At 36.2% G+C, this 24,395-nt stretch overlaps 1 protein-coding gene across 1 annotated transcript in view; it reads left to right on the plus strand.

Moving 5' to 3' along the window:
* LOC306670155 (uncharacterized protein) overlaps positions 1-18,018 on the plus strand; it is a 155,186-nt gene extending 137,168 nt beyond the window's left edge. Inside the window, exons 3-4 of the mRNA XM_079154727.1 lie at positions 16,443-16,562; positions 17,546-18,018. Coding sequence (XP_079010853.1) covers positions 16,443-16,562; positions 17,546-17,636 — 211 coding nt within the window. The 3' untranslated portion in view covers positions 17,637-18,018. The remainder of the gene's footprint in view (positions 1-16,442; positions 16,563-17,545) is intronic.
* Positions 18,019-24,395: the final 6,377 nt, after the last annotated feature.

A 24,395-nucleotide genomic window follows, 5' to 3' on the forward strand; every position in this document is an offset into this window, starting at 1 on the left:
GACACATTTGGTGGACACAAGGCAAACCAGAGTTTAAAAGATCTCACAAATGCTTGGGAAAATGGAAACTTATAAATAGTCCAGGAGTCAAAGAAGGATTGGAACAGAAATTCAAAAACAATTCGCACTGGCAGATAGCAAAAATACTTGTGTCAGTTTGTCAACCTTTGGAGGATAAAGAGGGAGGGAGCAGGAGCAGGCCACAGGAACCTGCAGATTAAGATGCAGTTAACACCAGTGAAAAGGGGGAAAAACGGATGACTGGGAGGGAAGACCTTCAGACTGTTTTGCATTTCTGAGAATGCCTCAGCTAAGCTTATGGGAATCCCCAAGTCAAGGCTGTCCTTATGGAGTCAACAAGACCCTGTTCTGTGACCCTTGCTGTGCTGATCCCCTGCCAAAAGCAGCTTGGGAGTGTGGCATTGGTAAATGCCACAGTGGGACAGAAGGTGCACCTGCTGGGGGTTGTCAGTCAGGTGTCCGTACAGCTCATCCTTTTAAATATCTGAGCAGCAAACTTTTATGGCCATAATACAAAACACACACAATAGCATTTGTGTGCAGTGTTTTGAAGGAAATGTATGGCAGTGAGTACTTAAAAGTCTATATTAATGAGTTTTCTGTTCATCATAATGTGGTTTTTCTACATCAATGGAATAAACCTAAAGAAAATAGAAACAAGGAAATGATTAAGATCATAGCATAAATTAATGTGACACAAAGCCAAATGGCTCAAATTAAAAATGATTTGTTGAAATATTAGTGAAATATAGAAATCATAGGCAAATCCATCAAGAGAAAACAAGGCATAAAATATTAAGCATCAAAAAGAACATAACTGTAGTTACTATGAAGATTTCACATAAAAAAGATGAACCAGGAGAGGTTTATTTTCTGTAAAAACATTAAATTTGGCCATTGAAAAGTGTCTTGCAGCATCAAGTTGATTTTTAAAGAATGTACTAAAGCTAAAATATAGATTTAGTGGACAATGGCCTGGCATGTTTTTTCCTAGCAGTTTTTATTTGACCCATTAATATTTCTAACATTCTTGCTTATCAAGTGAGAGAGAGCTCCCTGATTTGATCTCTAGCAATCTTGCCTTTGGATGGGTAGTGGTAGGTAAATGGAATTTCTTCTTGCTCCATCTGCTTTGGAGAACAGAAGGGATCTCAGCAATTCACATGGAAGTTTCCATTTGTTCCCACAGGACTTTATACTAAGTACCCCTCAAGTATTTCTGGAAATCCCAATGGGCTGAATCAACTGCACTGGGGAATGAGTCCAATCGTTTCAGGCATTGTGCCACTATGTCTGGCGCGCAGTTTCTCCTGCCTACTCAATTAATTCCTAGAGTACGGTTTCCAAGGGCTCCAGTGGGTAGTCATGTCTTTAACCAGAATTCACTAGAAACCTTTCCAGTCTCTTGGCACTACTGTCTGTCGCCTGGTACAGTGTAACTCCTGATGGGTGCTTCCCATCTTTCTCTGTTCACTGTCACTGTTTATAGGATTTTCATAATGCTAAGGCTACCCCACAGCCTATGGCAAGGTGGAAGCTGAAATTATTTACATCATATCATCTGCAGTATCCAAAAAGCTCTTAGTACTTCCAATGTTACATAGTCTTCTTAATTAAGAAATCAATTTTTATTTAATAGTCTCTTTGTTCCTCATAGAACTCAATAATTTGGGGGATCTGGACTAGGAAACAAAATAGATAACAGAAATGATTTTTGTTTCTTCACATCTACACTGATGCTTTCTTATTGGGTCAATATTGTCATGTCTATTTCTTTTTCTTCTCTAAGGTTCTTTCTCAGGTGCTCATTGGTTTTTATGAAAATAGATTACTATTAAACTTATCATACCAATTCAGCAGATATAACTATGCTTGAATCTCTCAAATTTTTCCTCAGTTTCTTTTATCTCTTTCAGTCTTTCTTTCATCCATATGTTCTGACTTCCTCTTTCTGTCATCGTCTCCCTATCATAAAGTGTATAATATATATATATATATATATATATATAAGAAACCATCACATACTAAAACAAAATAAGTGCTAACACTAAAGATCAATAGTGAGAAAATAATTAACATTTAAATATTTGTAAGCAAAGATATAATTTTAGAGTATTTTTGTAAAAAAAAAATGCAAGGAAGAATGCAAATAAGGAAAAAGATCTAATTAATTCAGCCAACATTTAATTTCTCCAACCTTTACTACTTTTGGCTCTACTAGAATCTAGTTTAGGTCAAGTGCTCAATGAAAAAGAAAAAAAAAAATCAATAAATGTTAATGGAATTCACACTCTTAATCCAAAGGGAGAAACTCAAGTGGTTACAGACTATGCCTGTTTCCTGCTCTGTCTGCTGGGAGAGAAGATAACCCACCCTCAGGTTATAGCAGTGCCCTTAGGAAAGCAGCCGGGAGCAACCTTCCATGTGCCATCAGGACGTTCCGTAACCTCATCTCTCCCCTCAATAGACCTTGAGTACTTTTCATCTAACAGTGCAAGTGAAGCGAAATGAAAAATTATTAATGTTTTGGTAACGTTCTCACAGTGTTATGGTTTTGTTCTGTTCACCCCCTTCTGGTTTTCAATCGAATTCATTGACTATATTGAATATATACCATGTCGATCACATTGTTTTATTCTCATGAGTAATTAAAAATGAATATGGAATAATTACTTGCTCAAGGATCTCAGAATCCATTGGAAGAGAATTTTCATTCATTTAGCAAAGATTAATTGGCAGCAGTGACATAAGAGACAAACCAATTGTTAAAAGGAAGGATGATTCTTATGAAATACTAATTCTTATAAGGATGATAACATTCATGGTGAAGGTGAAATTAGGGTCTGCCCTTAAAAGAAGTGTACATTCCAATATGCAACTTTTAGGAGAGAGGAGAAGGGCAGCTTTAGAAAAATACAGACACATGATGAACATAGATTGTGGGTAACTGGGGGAGTAGAACCATTGGGGTCTGGGAGGACATCTTAAGGGATGAGACAAAAATAGTTATCTGTCAGCATACAGCTGAAGAGAGCCAAGTCCTGCTGACTCACTGAATACTGGCCAGAATCTCAACATTCTACCCCCTTCCTTCCTAGTCACACTAACAAAGAGGAGTGAGAGCAGAAAGCGTTGTTGGTCTGGTGGACTGAAGAGTATTTTGGTGGGAGTTTTCCCTCCCTCCATAAAGGTACTTTTTATATAATGAAACTGCATAAAGAAAATTTCAAGAAAATAAAGACTAGACACTGACATCTCATGCTGTAGTTGGAAGAATTATTAAAAATAAGATGAACAATGTGAATTTTTATAAAGGCTAAACATATATAAAATGGATAAAATTACAAGAAAAATATGACATATGAAACTTGACTCAAGAAGAATAAGAAATTAAATAATCCTAATTAGTGTACAACTCAAACCTGTATTTTAAAATCTTCCCACCAAGAAAACACATCAAGTGCAGCAGATTTTTTTGGTGATTGGTACCAAACACTTAGGAATGTAATCATTCTTAGTAAATAAAGATTCTTCTAGAAAATATAAAATGGCAAGATAATTTCTACTTCCTTTTATAAGTATATATCTATAATTATGAATATGTTATCTATAGAATATGTATTATACACTATGTTATACAAATTATATGTTATATAATATACAAATTACATATTACATAATATACAAATATCTCTAAAGCTTGTGCTTATAAGCCTGGTACTCAATCCAGGCAAGGAATAATATAGAAAAATACAGAGCTACTTCACTCATGAATATAGATGTTAAAATCCCATCATCAGTACATATCTAAATGTATGAATCTCATAAGCATGAGTAAAAAACAGCTCAGAAAATTCACAGAGCATGATGTAATTTTTGAAAGTTCAAAACACATAAAAATAAACAATATATTGCTTAGAAATGCATGCATTCACTCATGAAAACATTTACAATCATGGTTACCTCTGTGTGGAAGGGAAGGGAATATAATCTCTGGGGGAACATGGCAGAGATTCAGTGTTCTTAGTAATGTTCTCTGTCTTAAGTTTTATGGTGACTATTTGAAATTATTTTTGTAGCATCAAATACATTTAGAATTGGAAAGGAATCTTTGAAATATACAAGGCTGGTTTCTTATTTTACTCCTGAACACAACAGAATGAAAATTCTAAATGCTTTTCAAATAGACACACAAAATCACTCAAATCTTTTGCTAATGTTCTTTCCATCACAGAACACTTGTAGAAGTTGAACAAATCTTCTGATTGAATTTTTCTTTTGTCCACGTGTACTATCATTAAGTATGAAATCCTTATGATGAACATTAAATGACAATACCATTACTTAGCATTCATATTTTAATATTTGTTTCAATCATTATTGTTAACATGGTGTCAGAAATTATTTTTAAATAATGAAGGATGAATAACTATCACTAAGTGCTCATTGTGTTTTTCTACATTCTTTACATAAATTCTCAGCAAATTTGATATATGATGTTTTTAGTCAGCTTTGTGTTGCTGTGACCAAAAAACCTGGTAAGAATGACTTAGGATTTCCAATTCTCCCAGCACCATTTGTTGAAGAGGCTATCTTTTCTCCATTGCATATTTTTGGCACCTTTGTCTAGTATGAGAAAATTGTATTTATTTGGGTTTGTGTCCGTGTCCTCTATTCTGTACCATTGATCTACCTGTCTATTTTGGTACCAATACCATGCCGTTTTTGTTACTATTGCTTTGTAGTAGAGTTGAAGATCTGGTATTGCGATACCCTGTTTCACTCTTCCTGCTAAGGATTGCTTTAGCTATTCTGGGTTTCTTATTCTTCCAGATGAATTTCATAATTTCTTGCTCTATTTCTGTAAGGTACATCATTGGGATTTTAATTGGAATTGCATTGAATCTGTATAGCACTTTTGGTAGTATGGCCATTTTGACAATATTAATTCTTCCTATCCAAGAACATGGGAGATCTTTCCATCTTCTAAGGTTTTCCTTAATTTCTTTCTTTAGTGTACTGTAGTTCTCATTGTAGAGGTCTTTCACTTCTTTTGTGAGAATGATTCCCAAGTATTTTATTTTTTTCGAAGCTATTGTGAATGGAGAATATCATGCTAAGTGAGATAAGCCAATCTCAAAAAACCAAAGGTCGAATGATATTGCTAATAAGTGGATGAGGACACATAATGGGGGGAGGGAGGGGTTAGTTTTAGGGTTAGTGTTAGGGGTAGGGAGGGGGGCAAGAATGGAGGAAGGAAGGACTGTATAGAGGGAAAAGAGGGGTGGCAGGGGTGGGGGGAAGGGAAAAAATAACAGAATGAATCAAACAACATTACCCTATGTAAATTTATGATTACACAAATGGTATGCCTTTATGCCATGTACAAACAGAGAAACAACATGTATCCCATTTGTTTACAATAAAAAAAAAAAAAAAAAAAAAAAAAAAAAAAGAATGACTTAGGAGAGACAAAGTTTATTTGGGACTCACAGTTCCAGAGGCTGCAGTCCATAGATGGCCAACTCCATTGTTCTAGGCCCAAGGTGAGGCAGTACATTGTCAGGGGAAGACCCAGCAGAGGAAAACTGCTCAGTTCATGGCAGGATCAAGAAGCAGACAGCAAGACAGAGAGGAAGGAGCTGCAGAAAAGATGAACCTCCCAGGGCAACTCCCCAGTGACCCACTTCTTCCAACCATGCCCCGCTGCCTAAGGGTACCACAGTTAGATGGACTGATTAGTTACAGCTCAGAACATGATCATTTCACTTCTAAATATTCCAGCATTAATAGAAGCTTTTTTTTTTTTTTTTTTTTTTTTTTTTGAGGGGGGATACCTCACATCCAAACCATACATTATTTTATTAAATTTGGGGGAAAAGTTTATTCTTGGGGAGTATTTTCCCAATTGTATTTTATTAGTTTAATATAGTGATTTAATTTTCAGAAACACTAAGGGAATCAGGAGACTTTTCTTAGAGGAATATGATGAAAAGAAGGTGAGAAATGCAGTTGAAGATGTCAGAGGAACAGGTGATGTGGTAAGAGGAATAGGTGATGAAGAGACAGAGGGAGAGAGAGAGAGAGAGAGTAAGAAACTGACTCTAGTTCTGGCTCTAGGGAAAATTTGTACCCAGTAAGTGGAACAATAGATATCTTGTATCTTAAGTACAATACTGAAATAGTGGATAAGACTATGAACATAAGCTAGGCTCAGGGACATTTTGTCAGAAGTCTCTGAGATTCTTGATACATATGGGCCACTTAGCATCTTGTCCTAACCTTAGTGCCCTAGTACTGCCTACCACCCCAGAACTGTTTTCTCATTGAGTTCATTATTAACATAAAGACAGCCACTGATTTTATATGTGGATTTTGTATTCTGATACTTTGCTGAATTTACCAGTTGAAATGGATCAAATATCTAAATGTAAGACTGAATGAAACTACCCCTAGAAGAAAGCACAGGGCAAACACTCCAAGAGATTGGCACAGGCAACAACTTCCTGCTCTAATAGCTCAGGAAACAAAAGCAAGATTGACACATGAGATTATACTAAATTAAAAAACTTCTGTGCAGCAAAGGAAACAATTGGCCAAATGAAGAGATAACCTACAGACTGGGAGAAAAATCTTTGCCAGATATTCATCTAAAAGGGGATTAATATCCAGAATATATAAAGAGTCAAAAACATCTTAACAACCAAAGAACAAATTATTTGAATAGACACTTCTCCATAAAAGAACAACAAATAGCCTAAAAATATATGAAAAAAAAACTCAATATGTTTAGTCATCAAGAAAATGCAAGTACAAACTGTATTAAGTCCATCTCATCCCAGTCAGAATGACAATTATTAAAAAAAAAAAAATGCTGGCAAAGATGTGGAGAAATTTTTGGTGGAAATCTAAATTAGTAAAGCCACTACAGAGAACAGTATGAAGTTCCTCGAAACACCGAATATGGGCAACCAAATGATCTTATTATCCCACTTGAGTATGCATCCTATGGAAGTAAAGGCAGCATAAAAAATAGATACCTTCCAAGTTTATTGCAGTGTTATTCACAATAACTAAGATATGGAGTCAGTCTAGGTGCCAGTAAACAGATGAATGGATAAAGAAAATATGGTATATATATGCAATGGACTATTATTTAGCCATAAGGAAGAATAATATCTTGTCATTTTCAGGAAGATAGATGAAACTGGAGGATATCATCTTAAGCAAAATAAGCCAGAAGAAGAAAGAGAAGTATTTCATGTTTTCTCTTGTATGTGAAAACAAATGTAAAAAGACCTGAAAGTAGAAAAAGGATTTTAAGAGAAAGGGGAAGAGGAATAAGGGGAGAGGAGAGAGCAAGAAAGGGCATAGGGAAGGTGGTCATAATCAAAGCACAATATGTGCACACAGGTTAATGTTGTGTTGAAACCCATTAATTTGTACAATTCATATATATGAATATATGCTAATGCTTGTAATTATAAAAAGAACAGAGGAATCACTGAGATGAACCTAGATTTTGCACTTCTGCTGGCAGGTGAAGTCTGCATAAGTGGTAGGCCTCTGCAGTGGAGAAAGCCCACAGCTAATCACAGCAGGGGATGCCTGCAGGCATCAGCTCTGGGGGTTGCAGCCAGCAGAGCTGTTGAACAGCATGTTGCAGCTCTCAAAGGAAGACCCTAGCAGCTCACTGCCAATTTCTTTCTGGGTTCCTGTCTCACAATTCCAAAGAATAAAATTCAAGGACAACAAAACGCAAAAGTGAAAGGAGTAGGATTTATTTAAGTGAAAGGGAAGAGATAGAACTAATAGGCAAGAGGGAACTTAGTAGCAAGTTACCACTTAAATGTACTAGTCTAGGGGTTTACATAGCTTATGGGTAGGCACTTGAGGAAAATCCATGTAAATAGGTATTGGAAATGTGTCAAGGCTATTGGTCAAAATCTATGCTAAACAGGTATTGGGAAAGTATTAAGGCTATTGGCCTTTGTGTTTGTAGCTTTACTCAGGTTTGTCCTTCTTCCTTATTCCCATCACCCTGGGACAAAAGAGTTGGTTATGATGTTTGGAATCTTTCTCCAGGATAACCTCACAGACTGGCCTTTGCATTAAAAAAGAGAAAAAAGCCTTAACTGGGATCTATTAGCTATCCTGTCTTATTCAATAGTCTGAAGCTAGAAGAGTTGCAGAGCAACCATGGAACTAAGGGAAAACTTGAAGAATATGGAATTATAAACACCAATGAAAGATGAAGGAGTTCAAGTTTGGGTGAAGTTAGCAGGATGAAATATTGCTAAGAGTTTAATGAAGATAAACATTGAGAAGTGCATGCTGGACTTGGTGATAATGAGGTCCCTGTTTCTTTGGAGTTCTTGGGAATAAATAGATGACCACATAAAAAGGAATGGCAATTAAATGAGGAAGAGGAGACAGCCAGCACAATAGTTTCAAGATGCTTGGTTCTGAACAGGTAATAGACATAGGATGGAAATTGGAAGCAGATGTGGGGAGGAGGAAGGGTTCCCCTTAGAATGAGAGAGAATGGAGCAGGCTAAGGAGCCATGAAAGCAGACAGGGAGAAGATGGGGATATTAATGGAGTGATAATATAGAGAGTGTGGAAGGGGCAGAGCCACAAAAACTGAAGAGACTAACAATATTTAGGTGGAGGTGTGTCTGTAAATTTGGTGGCAGGAAGGAAAGACAAGAGGGTTCTTTTCTGGTGGATTCTATTTTCTCTGTGAAGAAGGAAATGCCATCTATGAATTGGGAAGAACGTTGGAGGCTTGAGAAACAATGACTCTTACAAGTAGGTCTCATCCTTTCTGGGAGTGGTGCTGGGGATCTAGCCCAGGGCCTCCTTGACTGCTCTTCGGAGTTACCTGGTGAGCTGTCAAAGTCTTCATTGTTCTTAAAGCAAAATAATCATCTCTGCGGGTAGGAACCAGGCGTGAGTATTTTGATCAACTCCTTAGGTGATTATTATGTGCTAACAATGCCAAGAACACTGCTCTAAAACTTGCCTTACCATTACAATACCTGAGAGAGCTTTCACAGTTATTAATGCCTTTTTCTCACTGAAAGAAGAGGGTTTGATTTTATTGGTCTGGGATGAGGCCCAGGTATCAGAATTTTAAGAGAACTCCCCAGGATTGCAATGGGTGTCAGAATTGGAAGCCTCTGATTGTAAAGGCAGAACTGGGGACTCAGTAGACCAGAAACCACAGGTTTGTAATCACAGCAGCTTGCACGAATGAGTGATCCACCAGGGGCATTCAGCGGTCTTATTTGAAAAGATGAATTGTGGGGTTCATCTGATCCCAGGGCTCTGTTAGGTTGTTACTCTTCCTGAAGGAAAATGGAAAAACAGATTTGCAGATATTGGCAACAAAGGGGTTTAAATGATAGATCATGAAGTTTAAGCTGAATAGGAAATGAGGCAATGTGAAAAGGGGTCAGGAAGTAGTAAAGGAATCCTGAGGCAGGAGCAACCTGCAAGGTGCAAGGGCAAACGTGAGTGTGAGCAGCTATATGGGAGAACTGGCGCTAACTGTGGAAGATAATCCAAGTTTAATTAACATTTTTCCTCTTCCTTGTTTTTCCACATGGCTGACACAGACTAATGATACTAATGTTAGTAGTAAAACAAAAACTAGTAAATAGATATGGAAGGTGATATTTACTCAAGGATATGTGTATTTTAGGATAATATAGAGTAACCACAAGGTCTTGCATTTCTGGGTGATGGAATATTGACTATATTTGACCTTAGTGATTAAGACAGATATTTGATTATAATGCTGTTTTAAGAGGTTGGTTTTCTTTACATAAACTCTCACAGAAATTTCCAAGGCTTTACATCTCTCTGGAGAGGTCTCTGTGTGACCTTACACAGGACGGGGGGGGGGGGGGGGGGGGGGGCGCGGGAAACAATTTTCTTGTTTACCCTGAAGTTGGCCTTCTTTTGGGGACTTCACTTTGATGAGCCACCTGACCCTTGGGGAACAACGCTGTTTTGTTTACACATCAGCTCACACAAGGACAGTATTTTTTTTTTTCAAAAGCTAACAAAATAGACAAAACTTTTTGGTAATAAAGAAAACAAAATAACTGCAGGAAACTTTAAGAAGTTCAAGAATATTAAAGTTTCTAAAGCCCATGTTTCTGATTCTATAACTACTCAATTCTAAAACTTAGAAGACGTGTGTTAATTCCCTCCCTACTCTTTCCAGGGCTTACGTGGTGTATTTAACTTTATTTCCTGCCATATGGAGAAATTTTTAGGGAAATTGCACCCTATTGAAGCAAGTCTTAAAGCATGTAATGTATTCTTGTTCTGTTTGGGTTTTCACCTCTTATAGATCAAGGCAAAACCATAATGAGAGGTACTCAATTTGAAGTGAGTCCTTCTATTGCACAAATGCCAGGAAGTAACTTTATCCCTGATAGATCAACTGAATATATCACATCATAATTTTAGCTCAAATATATTAACAATCATAGCCAATACTTTTGAGCATAACTATGTATTAGACACAACTCCAGGAAGAAGGGCAACTTAATAAACTTATAGGATATATGCAAAGTAATAATAACACAATTAAAATTATAATGAAATAAAAAAAGAAATCAACAAAACAAAAATGTGTTCCTTGAAAAATTAATAAGATTGACCTGTCTCTGGAAAAACTGATCTAGATAAAAAAGACAGAAATAAAAAATAATAAGATATAAAGATAATTTTAGCATAAACTAATAAAAAAAGTTGAACAGCTATAAACAATGGTATTTTAAAGTGTAAATGACTTGAATTAAGTTTGTAGAAAATAAAACTAAAGCCTGCTTTGCAGGTGGTACAAAAAGTAATGGGAATACCTTTAAATTATTATTGAATTGAAACTCAATCAAAACCTTACCCTATCAAATAAAAGATTCAGGAAGTTCTATAGGTAAATTCCACCAAATGGTCAAGAAGCACAATACTTCTTTCTTTAAAAATTGTTTTATTACAAGACAAAAAGGTAAACCTAATCAGCTATTGTTATCAAGTTAATATAAAGTTGATTCTCCAATTGGATTAATAAGCGAAAAAATGTAAAGGAATTTGGTTTTGAACATTAATGTAAATGCACTAATAAACTTCCACTAACTCAATTCAAATGTTTATTTTAAGAAATGACCAAAATTGAATCATCCTAAAGGTTTTAAATAGAAATAAATATCAAAAAATATAGCAGATAATTGTTATGGTTTGAATGAGAGGTGTCCTGCAGAAACCCATGTGTGAGACAATGCAAGAAGGTTTCAAGGAGAAATGATTGAGTTATGAAAACCTTAACCAAATCAGTGAATTAATCCTCTGATGGGATTAACTGAGTGGTAACTGAAAGCGGGTACTGTACGACTGGAAGAGGTGGGATATTGGGGGCTTGCCTTTGGGGTATATATTTTGTACCTGGTGAGTGGAGTCTCTCTCTCCCTGTGCTTCCTTATCATCATGTGAGCTGTTTCCCTCCTCCACACTCCTCTACCATGATGTTCTGACTCACCTCAAACCCCAAGGAATGGAGCTGACTATCTATGGACAGACCTCTGAAACCTTGAGCACCCAAATAAACTTTTTCTCCTTTACAATTGTTCTAGTCAGGTTTTTTAAAACTGCAATGAAAAAACTGACTAAAACAAAAATTTACTACATTAATGATCAAAATAGAAAGGAGAAAGATTTTTTGATTATCCAAACTGAGACAAAAAAAAAAAAAAACTATTTAATACAGTTCAACTGATATTTACTACGAAATCCCACAAACATGAAAAATAACATTGTTGGATTTGAAATCAGTTTGCAAAAGTTAAGTACCTTTCTTTATATCAAAACTGTCAGCTAAGAATACCAGATAAGAAACGAGACTAATCACAGTAAAAATAACTATAAAATTGGAGAATAGACACACACACACACACACACACACACGTAATCTAACAAAGAATGCATAAGATCCTTATGGATTTGAAGAAAATAAATGTTTATTAAATGGTTTGAAAGAACACCCTGAACCAAAATACTGAGCCATGTTCATGGATGGAATGAATAATAATATAAATATGTTGATTTCACTTAAAGTAACATGTATATTCAATCCAACCTCAACCAAAATTACATAAAAATTTTTTTACAGGATATTGGCAAACTGAAGGTTTATTGAATGAGGGCTTAACTATTCCAGAAAAGTTCTTTAAAAAGGAAAGAATAAGTCTTTTCTCCCACATATTAACATATACTACCAAGTCAGAGTTCAAAGTTGGTTTTGTTTTGTTTTTGTTTTTTAACTTCAACAAGGCAAACTTTACTTCTCCAGAGTTCAAAGTTTTAAAGCCCAGTGGAAACAAAAGGAAAGGTCAGAAACAATTTATATATAAATTTGGTTTATAACTGGACCAATAGTTCAACTAAATAGAGATTTGACAGAACTAAATGTGAAACATAAAATGGAAATCCAAAGAAAAAAATGTGAGGGAAATGACTGCAGCTCTGAGGAAGGTCAGGGCTTCAAGAATGAATGCACAATGTTAATCAGTAAATTGAGAAATTTAGCTACATGACAACTAAAGATGTCCATTTAAGGAAGGATAGATAGACAAAGTTAACTTGAGGGTGACAAATGGAAGAAAATATTTACAATGTAAAAATGCCACAATAAATCAGTATCTGGAATATACAAGGAATGTCAAGAGGAACAAGACAGGAAAACCAATAAAAATGTGAAAAAGTCATAGGATTCTGGGTAAATCATAAGAATATGACATGCTGTCATGAAACAGTATTTGTGAGGTAATAAACGGCTGTTCTACAAGATCTCTCCATCTCCTTTCATAAAATGTAAAGTGTAGCTGAAAATGAATTGCTTATGTGCAGATACAGTAAAATACAATGGAAGACTAAACCTTTGCCTGGAAGAACAACTGCTCCTGACAAATTAACCTTTTCAGTCAGTATGTGTTTAGCATCTGCTGCAGTTCAGGCAAATTCTAGATGCAGCATTTACATTTTAGTTTGAGAAAGTGCTTGAAGTTTCATGAGTTTTGTCTTATTTTTCTCCCTCCAATACCTGGAGAAGTACTTTTCACACAGTTAAGCATTAAAAAAAAGTAGTTTTGAATGAAAGGATAAGTGATTAGGACACTCCAGCCTACTAATAGAAATTAATTTTTAGTTATGCCAGTTGAGTTAGGTTCTTTAGTCAAAGCCCGAGCAGGTTAGTAAACTTCTTTTCTGATCCCTTCTCATACTTCCCATGGTTTAGTTCAAAATCTAATTTAAAAGAAATGTTTCACAAGGCAGATATATGATAGAATGATTTATTTAGTTTAAAATCCTCTCTCTTGTCGCTTATTATGTATGCTTTGTGAATATCATGATGCTCTTAAATTTTCTATATATAAAAGAAGGATAAAGACAATTGCCTCAGAGGATAGCCATGAAGTTTAAGAGCAATTACACCCATGTATGCATGTACACACACACACATACACAAACACACACACCCCACACGCTGCTTGGCATGGCTCCTGGTATGAAATGGTAGTTATTACCAATAATTATATTTTATTAAAATGACATTGCTAATGACTGCATCACAATAGAGAAACAGTAAAATAGAGCCCTGCATCTGAGTTTCTTTCTAAGTATAGTCTGTCTTTCAAATTTGTGGGCAATTTCTTCTTCTATGCAAATCTCTTGGTTAAGGTGCAAGAGATCAACAAGAGATTTTTATCTTCGGATTCAATAATTTTCCTGTGTTGAATCTATACATTTGTGAATTACCAAATTACAGAGCCAGCTCTATAGTTAAGGAACTATGCTTCCTATTATTATTACCTTTCTTACTATTCTTTCCTTTCCAAGCTTTGTCTAGTAATCCCATCAGAACAGAACCTGAGCAGAGGGATTGCCTGTAGATCATGCAGGTCATTTGTTCTGGGAAGTGATTCCCCAGGAGTAGGGGGTGTGACTTTCTTGAACTTCTAGCTGTGCTCACATTAACACTTGGTGGGTGTCTTTGGACACCACCAAAGGCTTTCTTACCCACACAGCATGATTTGAGTTGATAATTTGCTAATCTAGGGTTGCCTTTTCTTTTTCCAAGTTTAAGAAGTTAACAAAAGGTTTGCTAATGAAACATTATCTCTCTTTCATTTCCAGTCTGCTTTTTTTTTTTTTTTTTTTTTGTAGTACTGGGAATTTAATCCAAGGGCATTTCACCACTGAGCTACATCTCCAATCCTTTTATCTTATTTATTTTATTTATTTTATTGATCAAGGCCTCACTAAATTGCTGGGGTTCTAAGTTGCCCAAGGTGGCCTTGAACTTGCTATTCTCCTGCCTCAGTCTCCTGAGAGAGAGTTGCTGGGATAACAGGTATGGGTCATCTTGCCCAGATGGCCTGCTCTTGTGTGAGTGCCTAGTGGTTCCCACAAGTGCCCCATGCTGTGGAGTCAGAAAAGCCCCAGAGCATAAAGCGAATGGTATTTGGAGTCGCTGAGACAAGGTGTTGTCAGAATTCCTCTTTGTGCTGCTGTTACTGCAGCAACAACTACGGTAAACTTTAGGCTAATGGAAGGGCCTATGTGCTAGTGATTCAAAGAGCACCAGAGCAGAAGAGTTTGGGATGATCTCTCTTCACCACTGTCTCAGTAGCCCATGTGTGTTACTATCAACCCAGGTAATCACTGGTGAATGAGGTTCACATTTCTTTTCTCTTCTGCTATTTGGGATGGGCATACCCCATGAATCTTTAGGTATTAATGGGGAAAAGGCATTGGTGCAACAGAGGCAGGAGAAATGGGATTCTGGGTCACATACTCACAGAATTTCCTTGCACTCTGGATGTACTTGTACATGATCCATTACACTATGAAACTGCAGCGTTCACTCCAATTTATGACTTAGAATTGTGATAAAATTCAGTTCAGGATAGGCAACTTTCCCTGTGACCCATGGTTAAGTCATTATGCTTCAACTAAGGGTTAACAGAAAGTCAAAACCTGATTTTCAAAGTGATAATAGCTGTCTGGATTATGATTCTCCTGTTAGAACTGGCTAGATACCCACATTTAACATTAGAACCCAATACAGATACCTCTAGACCACTAGATGCTATGGTCTATGTGTCAAGGAAGTTTGCTCTGGAATTAGGAACTACTGTACTGTCTTATTTTGAAATCCAGTCGAACTCATAACTTACTGGGTCACTGTAAATGGATTTGAGAAGGATTCCCAAGTACAGTGTGCACTGTTTATGATATCATACTGTGCCTCTATTTTAACATTAGGAAGATCAGTTACCACAACTTATTTTTTATCTTAGAGGGCAAAGTTAGGGTTTGGGGATGTCCTGGCTTGCTCCAAATATTTGGTATCCTAAATTTTACTAAGGTGGCACACTCATAGATGGTAGATTCTCTGGTCTCACATATAAAACAATTCCTCCTGTTATTTCTTCTTTCTGAAGTTCTGACTCCTTCCTCAATCCTCTGCAAAGGTCCTTCTGATGTTTCTGTATTATTTCTTATAAACCAAATTCAAGGTGCCATCCTGGCAGCATATTAAGACTGGTTGTAGGTTTCTTTGCCAAAGATATTAAATCCTGAAACATGAATGCTTTGATGTCAATAGATTTTTTTTCTGATGCAGCCTGATGGTTTAAAAGTGTGGTGTGAAATGCTTCCCTCTCGTTCTTGGAATGCCATTTATTATTCTATCAGGTCTTTGACATTGACATATAGAAGATCTTTAATGCCTGCTTTATGCTTCTTATGGAACCCCTCCCTTACAATTGAACCAAGCAGGACCTAAGTTTTATCAGTCTTCCCTGTGGATGCAGGCAACAGGCCCCTCTAAATGCTTCCCTGAAACTTTTATGTCTTTTATCACATCCCAACTAACTCCTGAATGTAACTTCAAAAATTGTGAAAGTGTAGCATGCCAGAGGTTTTTAGCTCCTCCTCTGTTCTCACAATGGTGGGATCTCTATTTTCAAGTGTTTAGTGAATAAATCAGATCCAAAATATCATCCCGATTGTCTGCTTTCAGGCCCACTTGTTTCTTAGATCATAATCCATGAAAAAATACAGTGCAAGGTAAGGGCCTGTGTCCAGGTAGTTGAGTTTGGAAAATGAGTCTAAGAAAGAAAAAGGATGGCTTAGGAAGCATGAAATAAGGAAAAAGAAAAACCAACAAGAAGTGCATTGCTGAGGTGGTCACCATTGTGAGAAACTGGACGGGATCCCACCAGATCCCTCTGAGAAACCTCACATCTGTCTACCCAAGGGATGGAAGAGGAGACTTTTATCACTTGATCTTATCCTGCTTTATCAATGAATGTTTTCCCTATGGGATTTTAACCTTCTTCTTTTAGGTTGCACAGGTATCTGCTGGGTTCCTTGAGGAGTCCTGTATTGTGGAGTGAGGGTACAACTGAGAGAAACTGGCTTGTTGAAGTACTGACCACTGTGCAGTCTGGACCCAAAGCCTATAAGTTGAGCACAAGAAATAACTAATTTTACTCTGATTTTTTTTTTTTTTCCCCCCTTAAACTTTCTCCAAATCTGGTCTTTCATTTTTGGATTCTGTTCCAGTTGCCTCATTAATCTTTCTCTGTCATAGAATCATAAAACACTAGAAAAGCAGAAAGGAACCTCAGGAAACTTAGGAGGGCCCCATTGTACAAATAATGATACTAAGGTACAAAAAGACTCATGAATTCGGACAAGTGTCAGCACAAATGAGTACTAACATTAGGTGTGGAACCCAGGTCTCTTGACCGCCTGCATGTAGTACCTCAAAACTTCCAATCTCTTGGAGTCCAGGAGGTCATGCAATTGCAAACATGTGAGTTATCTATACACTCACCTATGGTCCTTCTTCTCTGAGAATAACTTTACTAATGCTAGTTATATTTATTCAGTACTTTACATTCTGCCAAAGAATTTTTTTAATATCAGTTCATTTTGTGTTTCCAGGAACTGTATAAGAGCCATGTTATTGTCATTTCATAGCTGGACAAATAGAAGTTTAGAGACCCAGTTAGTGTGTGCCCACGATGTCCTCAGTTTAAAACTAGAATTCTGTCTTCTGAAATAGTTGGCATTCTGTCTTCTGAATTCATTTATTATAAGTCATGGAAAGATGCTTTATAAATGCTAAAGAAGTACACCCATAAAAATCTTGTCATTATTGAGTAATCTTTAATCATTCATGGAAATATGCAGTGCCCAAATATAATCATACACATGCACATAGAATAATTAATTTAGAATACATAATGCTTCTAGCACTATTTTCTATACAATTATTGTTAACTATATGCATTCTTTCATTTAAAAGTTATTGAGTACTTACTGTTTGCCTGGCATTGTTCATAATCCTGCCGATTGTAGTCAGAACAAATAAAGTCTTTCTTTTATGTAACTTGTTATTTACACTAAAATTCATGTAATTTATCATTTGTGTCTTAGCTAGAACTCAAACTGACTTTCTGGGTACTGTGATGTTTTTGCTGAAACAAGTCATGAAAGAAGAAATTACATTGGTTCCTTCAATAGATAGGTGAGCCATGGTACACATCTTTACCTTGTAGGTTATTTTCAAAATTGCTTTTCTGTTATACAGGGAAACCAATAGGAGGAAAGAAGGTGAAACAAAGAACTTTCCTTCAAGCATAGCTTCCCTACTTACTGATACCATTTCCACTTAAGTAAATTTATGTCACATTCATCTCCATTCCTCTTATCCCAAGTTCCCAACTCTGCTCAGCCACCAATAAAAGCATCGTCCTCATTTCTAACTTTCAACACTTGTAATACTACTTTTGCCAGCTTGTGGTTACCTATGGAAGACATTTTATGGCCTGAAAATGCCTGGCTTAAGAAGCTTCCCCCTCCCCAAATATGCAAAACTGATGGTAACATATGGCCCTATATTTTTTCCCTTCTTGCCAGTTCACTAAAATAAATTTACTTTCAATTTACATATCCTTGTCTACATTTCAGAGATTTAAATATATTTGTAAGGTCTGTCCTGTCTATCTTTTTCTGAGATTATGCAACAGCTTTGCATGCTGTTTAGGAAATAACAGGAACTTTTATGATTTTTAGAATCTTTCATTTCCTAAGAAATTTAGACAAGCTTATGAGATCAGAAAGAGAAAGGCGAGGATGTCCTTAGAAATGTAAAATTATGTAAAATGTAAAATCATTGTCTCTATAAGATAGATATTAATACATCTTTCAAATTTGAAAACAAATCTACTGTCTATAAAATTCTAAATAAACTCATTAGATAGGTGCATGCAGTCCTTACACAATTCTGTGGCGATCCTTTAAAGATCAGATTTAAAAGAATTGTAGAAATGTGAAAGAGGTTATAGTAGGGATTTTTAAAAGAGGAGAAACATATAATAGATCATCGAGTTTGCTAAAGAGTAAATAATATGTTTATCCAGTGACACGACTACTTCATTGTTCTGTAAGAAAAATTGGAATGCTCTAAGAGAACGTCTAAAAAGACTGTCCTTCTGGTGTCCAGTCTCAACCATTCTTGAGACTTTGGTTGACAGGATGTTGAAAGTTAAATGAAATGGTCCAGTTGATAGGACAGGGCTACCAACTTCCCTACTTAGGTGGCTAAACACCACTCACTATTACTAATGAGTCATGGATCTGGAGTGTTGAAACTCTAGGGACCTTTACCTTTTCCTTGAAAATCAAATGGCAGGTGGTAGTAGGGATGTTTATGAGGCTAAAAGGGAGATAGTTTAAGAAGATATTTAAACAGTAGTTAATAGCTGGAAGCAGTTTTACCATTCAGGGGTCATTTGGCAGTGCCTAGAGAACTTTTTGGTTATTTCAACTGCATGAAGAGCTACTACATCTGATGGGCACAGGTATAGGTGTTGCTGCACATCTTACAATGCACAGGACAGCTTTTCACAATAAATAAACCTTTAATTAGAGATTGGTTTTGTTTTCTTTTGTTTCCAATGCTACTTTAATACCTCAACCAACCATGATAAAACATATAGCATGTTGTTACCAATTATGTGTGCAAAGACACCATTGTTTATACCATCCTAGAATTTACCCCAATTCCTCCCTTCCTTGCTGAGTCTCACTTCATTCCTTATAATATCTCTGTCCATTATAGACCCCCTTTGTATCTCATTCCTGACCCCATTTCCACTGTGGCACTGGATTTAAATATGTTATAGTTTTACAAAGTTGGAAGTTAAATGGTTTAATTCTTTAGGTTGTAAAATGCTATCATGAAATAGCATATTCCCAAGCTATGAAATGTCCAAGCAGGAGGATTCCTTAATGCATTTTACCTACAATCCCCAGATGACTTCTGAGGCCTTTTTACCATGGTATTTGGCACTATAGGGTAACCATTCTCTGACAGAGGAAATGCATACCTACACCCAATTTTTCTATAAATATTTATATACATGTAGATCATAAAACAGGAAGCACTAAAATAATTGATAACGAATATGAGTGGTCATTTAGAAAGCAAAAGAAAATAGGGAAGCATTAAATAACATTACAACATTCCTTTTTTTTGGCATAATGGAGTAGATAACTTGGAGTGTCATCAAGGAAAGAAGTGAAAGTCCAAATTTTCAGAAAGGCAGATATTTCTTGAATTATTAAGAGCTATTATAGACTCATGGTCAAGAAAGGTAGAATTGATACAAAATAGAAGAAAAATTATAAGGCTAGATGGTGATTTAAAATTTTTTAAATTTTACATTTAAATTATATTCAGAGACATGGAAAGATAAGATTAAAGCTGCAGTGAGAACTAACGTTGCTGCATGTGTGCTCAATCATGAAGGTTTAAAAACAGTATAATTAAGCTTGTGCTTTCAAAGACAGTAGTGTGTCTGATTGTGGGAAAGAGCCTTATTGTGAAAGATGGAGCAGATGTTCATGCTTGTGAGATGTGGAGACAGGGGTGTCTGATATTGAGAGATCAATACTTTATGATTGTAGAGTCTGATGGTATAGGCTATTCTGCTCCTCTTGAAAACACACTGCATTAAGAATATTATTTCTTGTTTAGATAGGGAAACATTAAATGATTAACAAATCATGAAACTTTCTAGGCATTTTCTCTAGAATACATCATAAAAATGCAGAGAAAAAGGAAAGAATAATGAGAAATAAGGGTCTCTTTGGCTCTGAAAAATTCTTTAGAGTGGTCTCACCTTCTCAGTGGCAAATCACACACATATTTTTTTCCCATTCCAAATTAGAATGTATTGCCTATGTTAATCACTTTTAATTACTTCCATCTCCATCCCAAACATATTCCCTCATAACAGAAAGGCAATACATGCATAGTAGCCAGTGGGGTATTTTTGTTTTTAATTTTACTTTAAAATTTCTGTAAGCTACTTTGTGTAATTGCTTACTTCAAACAAGCCCAGCCAATTTGCCTAAGGAGACAAGAAACACTTCATGTCCTGAGGACTTTCTGTCTTCCACAGAGAGTTGAAATTTGGCATCACAGAACTCCATCATAGCCAAGAAATTAAAGGATTTTCTATTTCAATAGTTTAGCTGCATCCAGAGATGTTAGCCTAATAGGAAAGTGTGTGTATAATCAATAGTACCTAGGAATGATAGCAAATCAGATGTGTCAGAGAATTCTCTCAAAAATTGCTGCAGCTGCTGTGTTTCTGCTATAAAATAAATAACAAATATATTGGCATGCCTTTTCTGTGGAAGATCAGCTGTACTGATCAATGCTGTTCTAAGCGCTGCCTGGTCAAGTCAGTTGACTATGACAGTCTAAGTTAATACCACACTGATGTCCTTGTTAGTCTAATTTGGGAAAAGAAAGCCCAGTTTTTTAAGTTGAATTCTCTACATATTCTTCTAATTTTATACTAAAATCATATGCCGTGGTGGAGGGGTTGATACTGTGAATCTTTATTGTGTTTTCTTGTCATTGGCATTTCCTGAGTTGAGCCATAAAGGTGTCTCTGCTAGGGGCGGCACAGGACCCCCCTGCCCTCACACTCCCTTTTTTTCTCTAAACTGGCAATGAAAACATTTTGCATAAACAAATTCCCAATCATAACTAATCATATGAAAACTGACAAAAGTATGTTATCCTACTCTGTGAAGATACTAATCAAAGCAGCTTGTCAATTGTTAAAGTTAATGATTTAGATATGCAACACTCTGACTAAATTTTAGTAGGTAATTACATAATTATGCACAGGTTAACACAATCAAAAATAGCAGTTGCCTCCTCGGTCTTTAAACTATGTCAGAGCAACACAGTCTGGTTCTGGAAATGACTGTGTATCTCATGATGTTTGAGAGCACAGATACGGCACAAATCTTTCTTTTTGGAAGGATTTCCACACATCTGGATTACACCCCCGAAGGTTCAAGAGTAGGAGGGGCTTTGTCTGATAGTGCTTGACCAAAATTTGCTGTTGAAAACAGTATTTTTAAGTTTCTGTTTCTTCTCTAGGATTAGCAGGCTTATTATTAGTTACAGGATGATTCATTCTAATTCACATAGCTTCCTTTTCCCAGCTGGAAATTCAGTAACTACAATATTTGTTACAGATGGAAAGTATTTCAGGACAATTTCCCTTGAAATAAATTTCTGGAAAACAAATCTTTATTGATTTTTAACATACTACGGAATTCATGTTTTAATTTAACAAAAATTCTAGAGAATTGAATTAAAATATATTGGAATTGATAGGGCATTTGAAATAGTGGGATATCTTATAGGACTTTCAAAAATATGTAGCATTGCTTTAACTTTGGATTCTCTGTTTCTAGCCCCAAATCTTGGAAGAATCAAAGAATAGAAGGTAACCTGGTCATGTACATTCTCATCTCCTTTTTTCTTTTTCTTTTTCTTTTTTTTTCTCCTCTGTCCTCTTCTTTCACCTGTTTTCTTTTGTTCCTTTACGTTGAGTCCTTATCATGTCTCAGGACATATTGGACATATTGGTGATATTAAAATAAATGCGACAGAATCTGAAACTTAGAGAGATCCCAATTTACTTAGAAAAGACACAGTTAAGAGCTGGCTATGAGATAGGTGCTGACATAGAAGTACAGATGGGAAGCTATGAAAGTGAAGGCAGGAGCATTTGATTTTGCAATAGGGAGGAGAGACTGTTTTGGAAGGTCACACAAAGAAGGTCCTGTTTCTGAATCTGAGTATTCAGTGTATACAATGCTACATTTTAGTGGGAGAGGAGAGGGAGACTTTAAGTGGAGTGGATAACCTGTGCAAAGATATGGAAGTCGGAAAGCCTTGTGGCAGGATCTGTGGAGAAATTTGGGACATCCAGAATTTAAGGAAAGAAAACCTTTGGGAAAATATTTTATGGAGCCTTCTGGGACTGAAATATAATGATTCCCTCTACCCGTATCTCACTTGAACATATGGAATTAATAAGCAATGACTATTTTTCTAAATCAAGATGTGTCAAAATCTTTCTGTTGATTCCAGAAGATAAAGTCAGTGTAACATCTGTTTCATCTGTAAATGCTACACTAAATTTTTTTTGTTTATGCCTGTTTTTATTTCTATAAAAGAATAGAAATTAAACTTGTTCCATAGTGACCTGAATGTGTAGAATACCTCTGACTTGGTGTTTCCTTGGGTCAATATATACCATTCACTTAGTCATGAAATTGATCAGCCATCCTCTCTTAGCCTTTGAAAGCAGGATCTGAAACAAAATTTTATATGCTCATGCTTTATTGGAATGTATTCAGGAATAGTGGGAATGAAGGGAAAAGAAAAGCCAGGGAGGGACAAAGGAAAAGCAAATGCACTGTGATACATATTGAAGTGGTCACAGCTTCAAAGGAAAAGAGACTAATGTCTGTCCACTCAGTCCTTTGAGTTTTCTCTGGAGAACCATCTGGAACCATGTTCCTTTTTTACAGTCTGCAAAGGGGAGAGAGGAAAAGGAATTTATCTTCAGGATCCTTGTGTTTGCTGTTCAAAGTATGCCTCTTGGAGCACTATCTCCCACACTCTCCAGGTTGTTACCAAAAATACATTAGGCAACCACATCAGAACCTATGATTTCAGAGGGACAGGAACATGGAACCACAGAAAGCCCAATTCATAGGGGGAAGAGAATTTTCTCAGAGGGAAGGGGTAGATTTGGGGGCTGTAGAGGTGATTCTTCTATCCAAAATTTATCATGTTGAAAGCTTACATGAAGGACCACTGACCTTGAATGGTTCATTCATTTACTAATCACATGTATTCCAAAAGTTTCTAAGTCAAATTTTGTCACTACAGTGATGTAGGTTTAGCAGACCAGAGGGAAAGTGGTCCTTCTGAATAGGCCTAATGGCATCCCATAGATCACTGGGAAGGGCTGAATGAAGGCTCCTGTGCCTCCAACTGCATATTCTATGCCTGAAGGTCACTTCCAATCTGACAACAAACACTAAGAGCAATTTTCGGGCGACTATATCCACAGTCTCATCATATGACTAGTCTTTTTAAAATTTGGAGTAGAAACGTTAAAACTTTAAAACATTTACAGTAACTTTGCAAATGATTTAAAAAAATATGGTGATTTTTTTTCAACATAGGTTGATCCGTTCCTTATAGGCACAGTTCCCACCAATGTAGGTACCAGATCACTAAGTGGATAAGATTGGCTGCAGATCGTGGTGCTTACTCTGAGCGAGTTATTATTTTCCTAATATGGCTACTTGAAATAAATGAAAGAATAATCACACTTCCCTACTGGAATGTGAGTTCTTTAAACTTATTTATGTATACATGCGAAAAATACATTTTGATGTCACCTCGCTAATACTTGATTTGATTCAGAATACAAGAATATAATTTCTACTTTACAAATTATAGATATTTCTTAGATTTGGAAGGCAAGATTAAAAGACTTATCAATACCTATGCACAAATGTGTTTTAATTTATTTTTAATTTCTGTTTCAGTCAAACATGAAATGTTGATCTGTGTCCTTCTTTGCATTGCATTGAGCCTATTTGCCACTCTGCTCATAAATGCTAATATTTCTGTGACACGCACAGCCTGGCTCCTGCAGCTTTGGCTTCAGGCATCACCTTATTATTCTTTTCAGTTCCTTGTTAGAGAAAAGACACCAACCTCTTACTTGGGTCTCCTCTCCATTTAGCGCTTGTGAAAGGGCAACTCATCTCAAGACTTCAGAATACCTGCTGTGTTTCGAAATCTCCTTGTATTCATACCTTTCCCATTTCCATCTCAGAATAGAAATATATGGGCAATGTACCATCTTTCTTTTTCAGTTTGCTGGTTATCA

This window comes from Sciurus vulgaris (assembly GCF_902686455.1).
Source record: "Sciurus vulgaris genome assembly, chromosome: 9".
Taxonomy (NCBI): domain Eukaryota; kingdom Metazoa; phylum Chordata; class Mammalia; order Rodentia; family Sciuridae; genus Sciurus; species Sciurus vulgaris.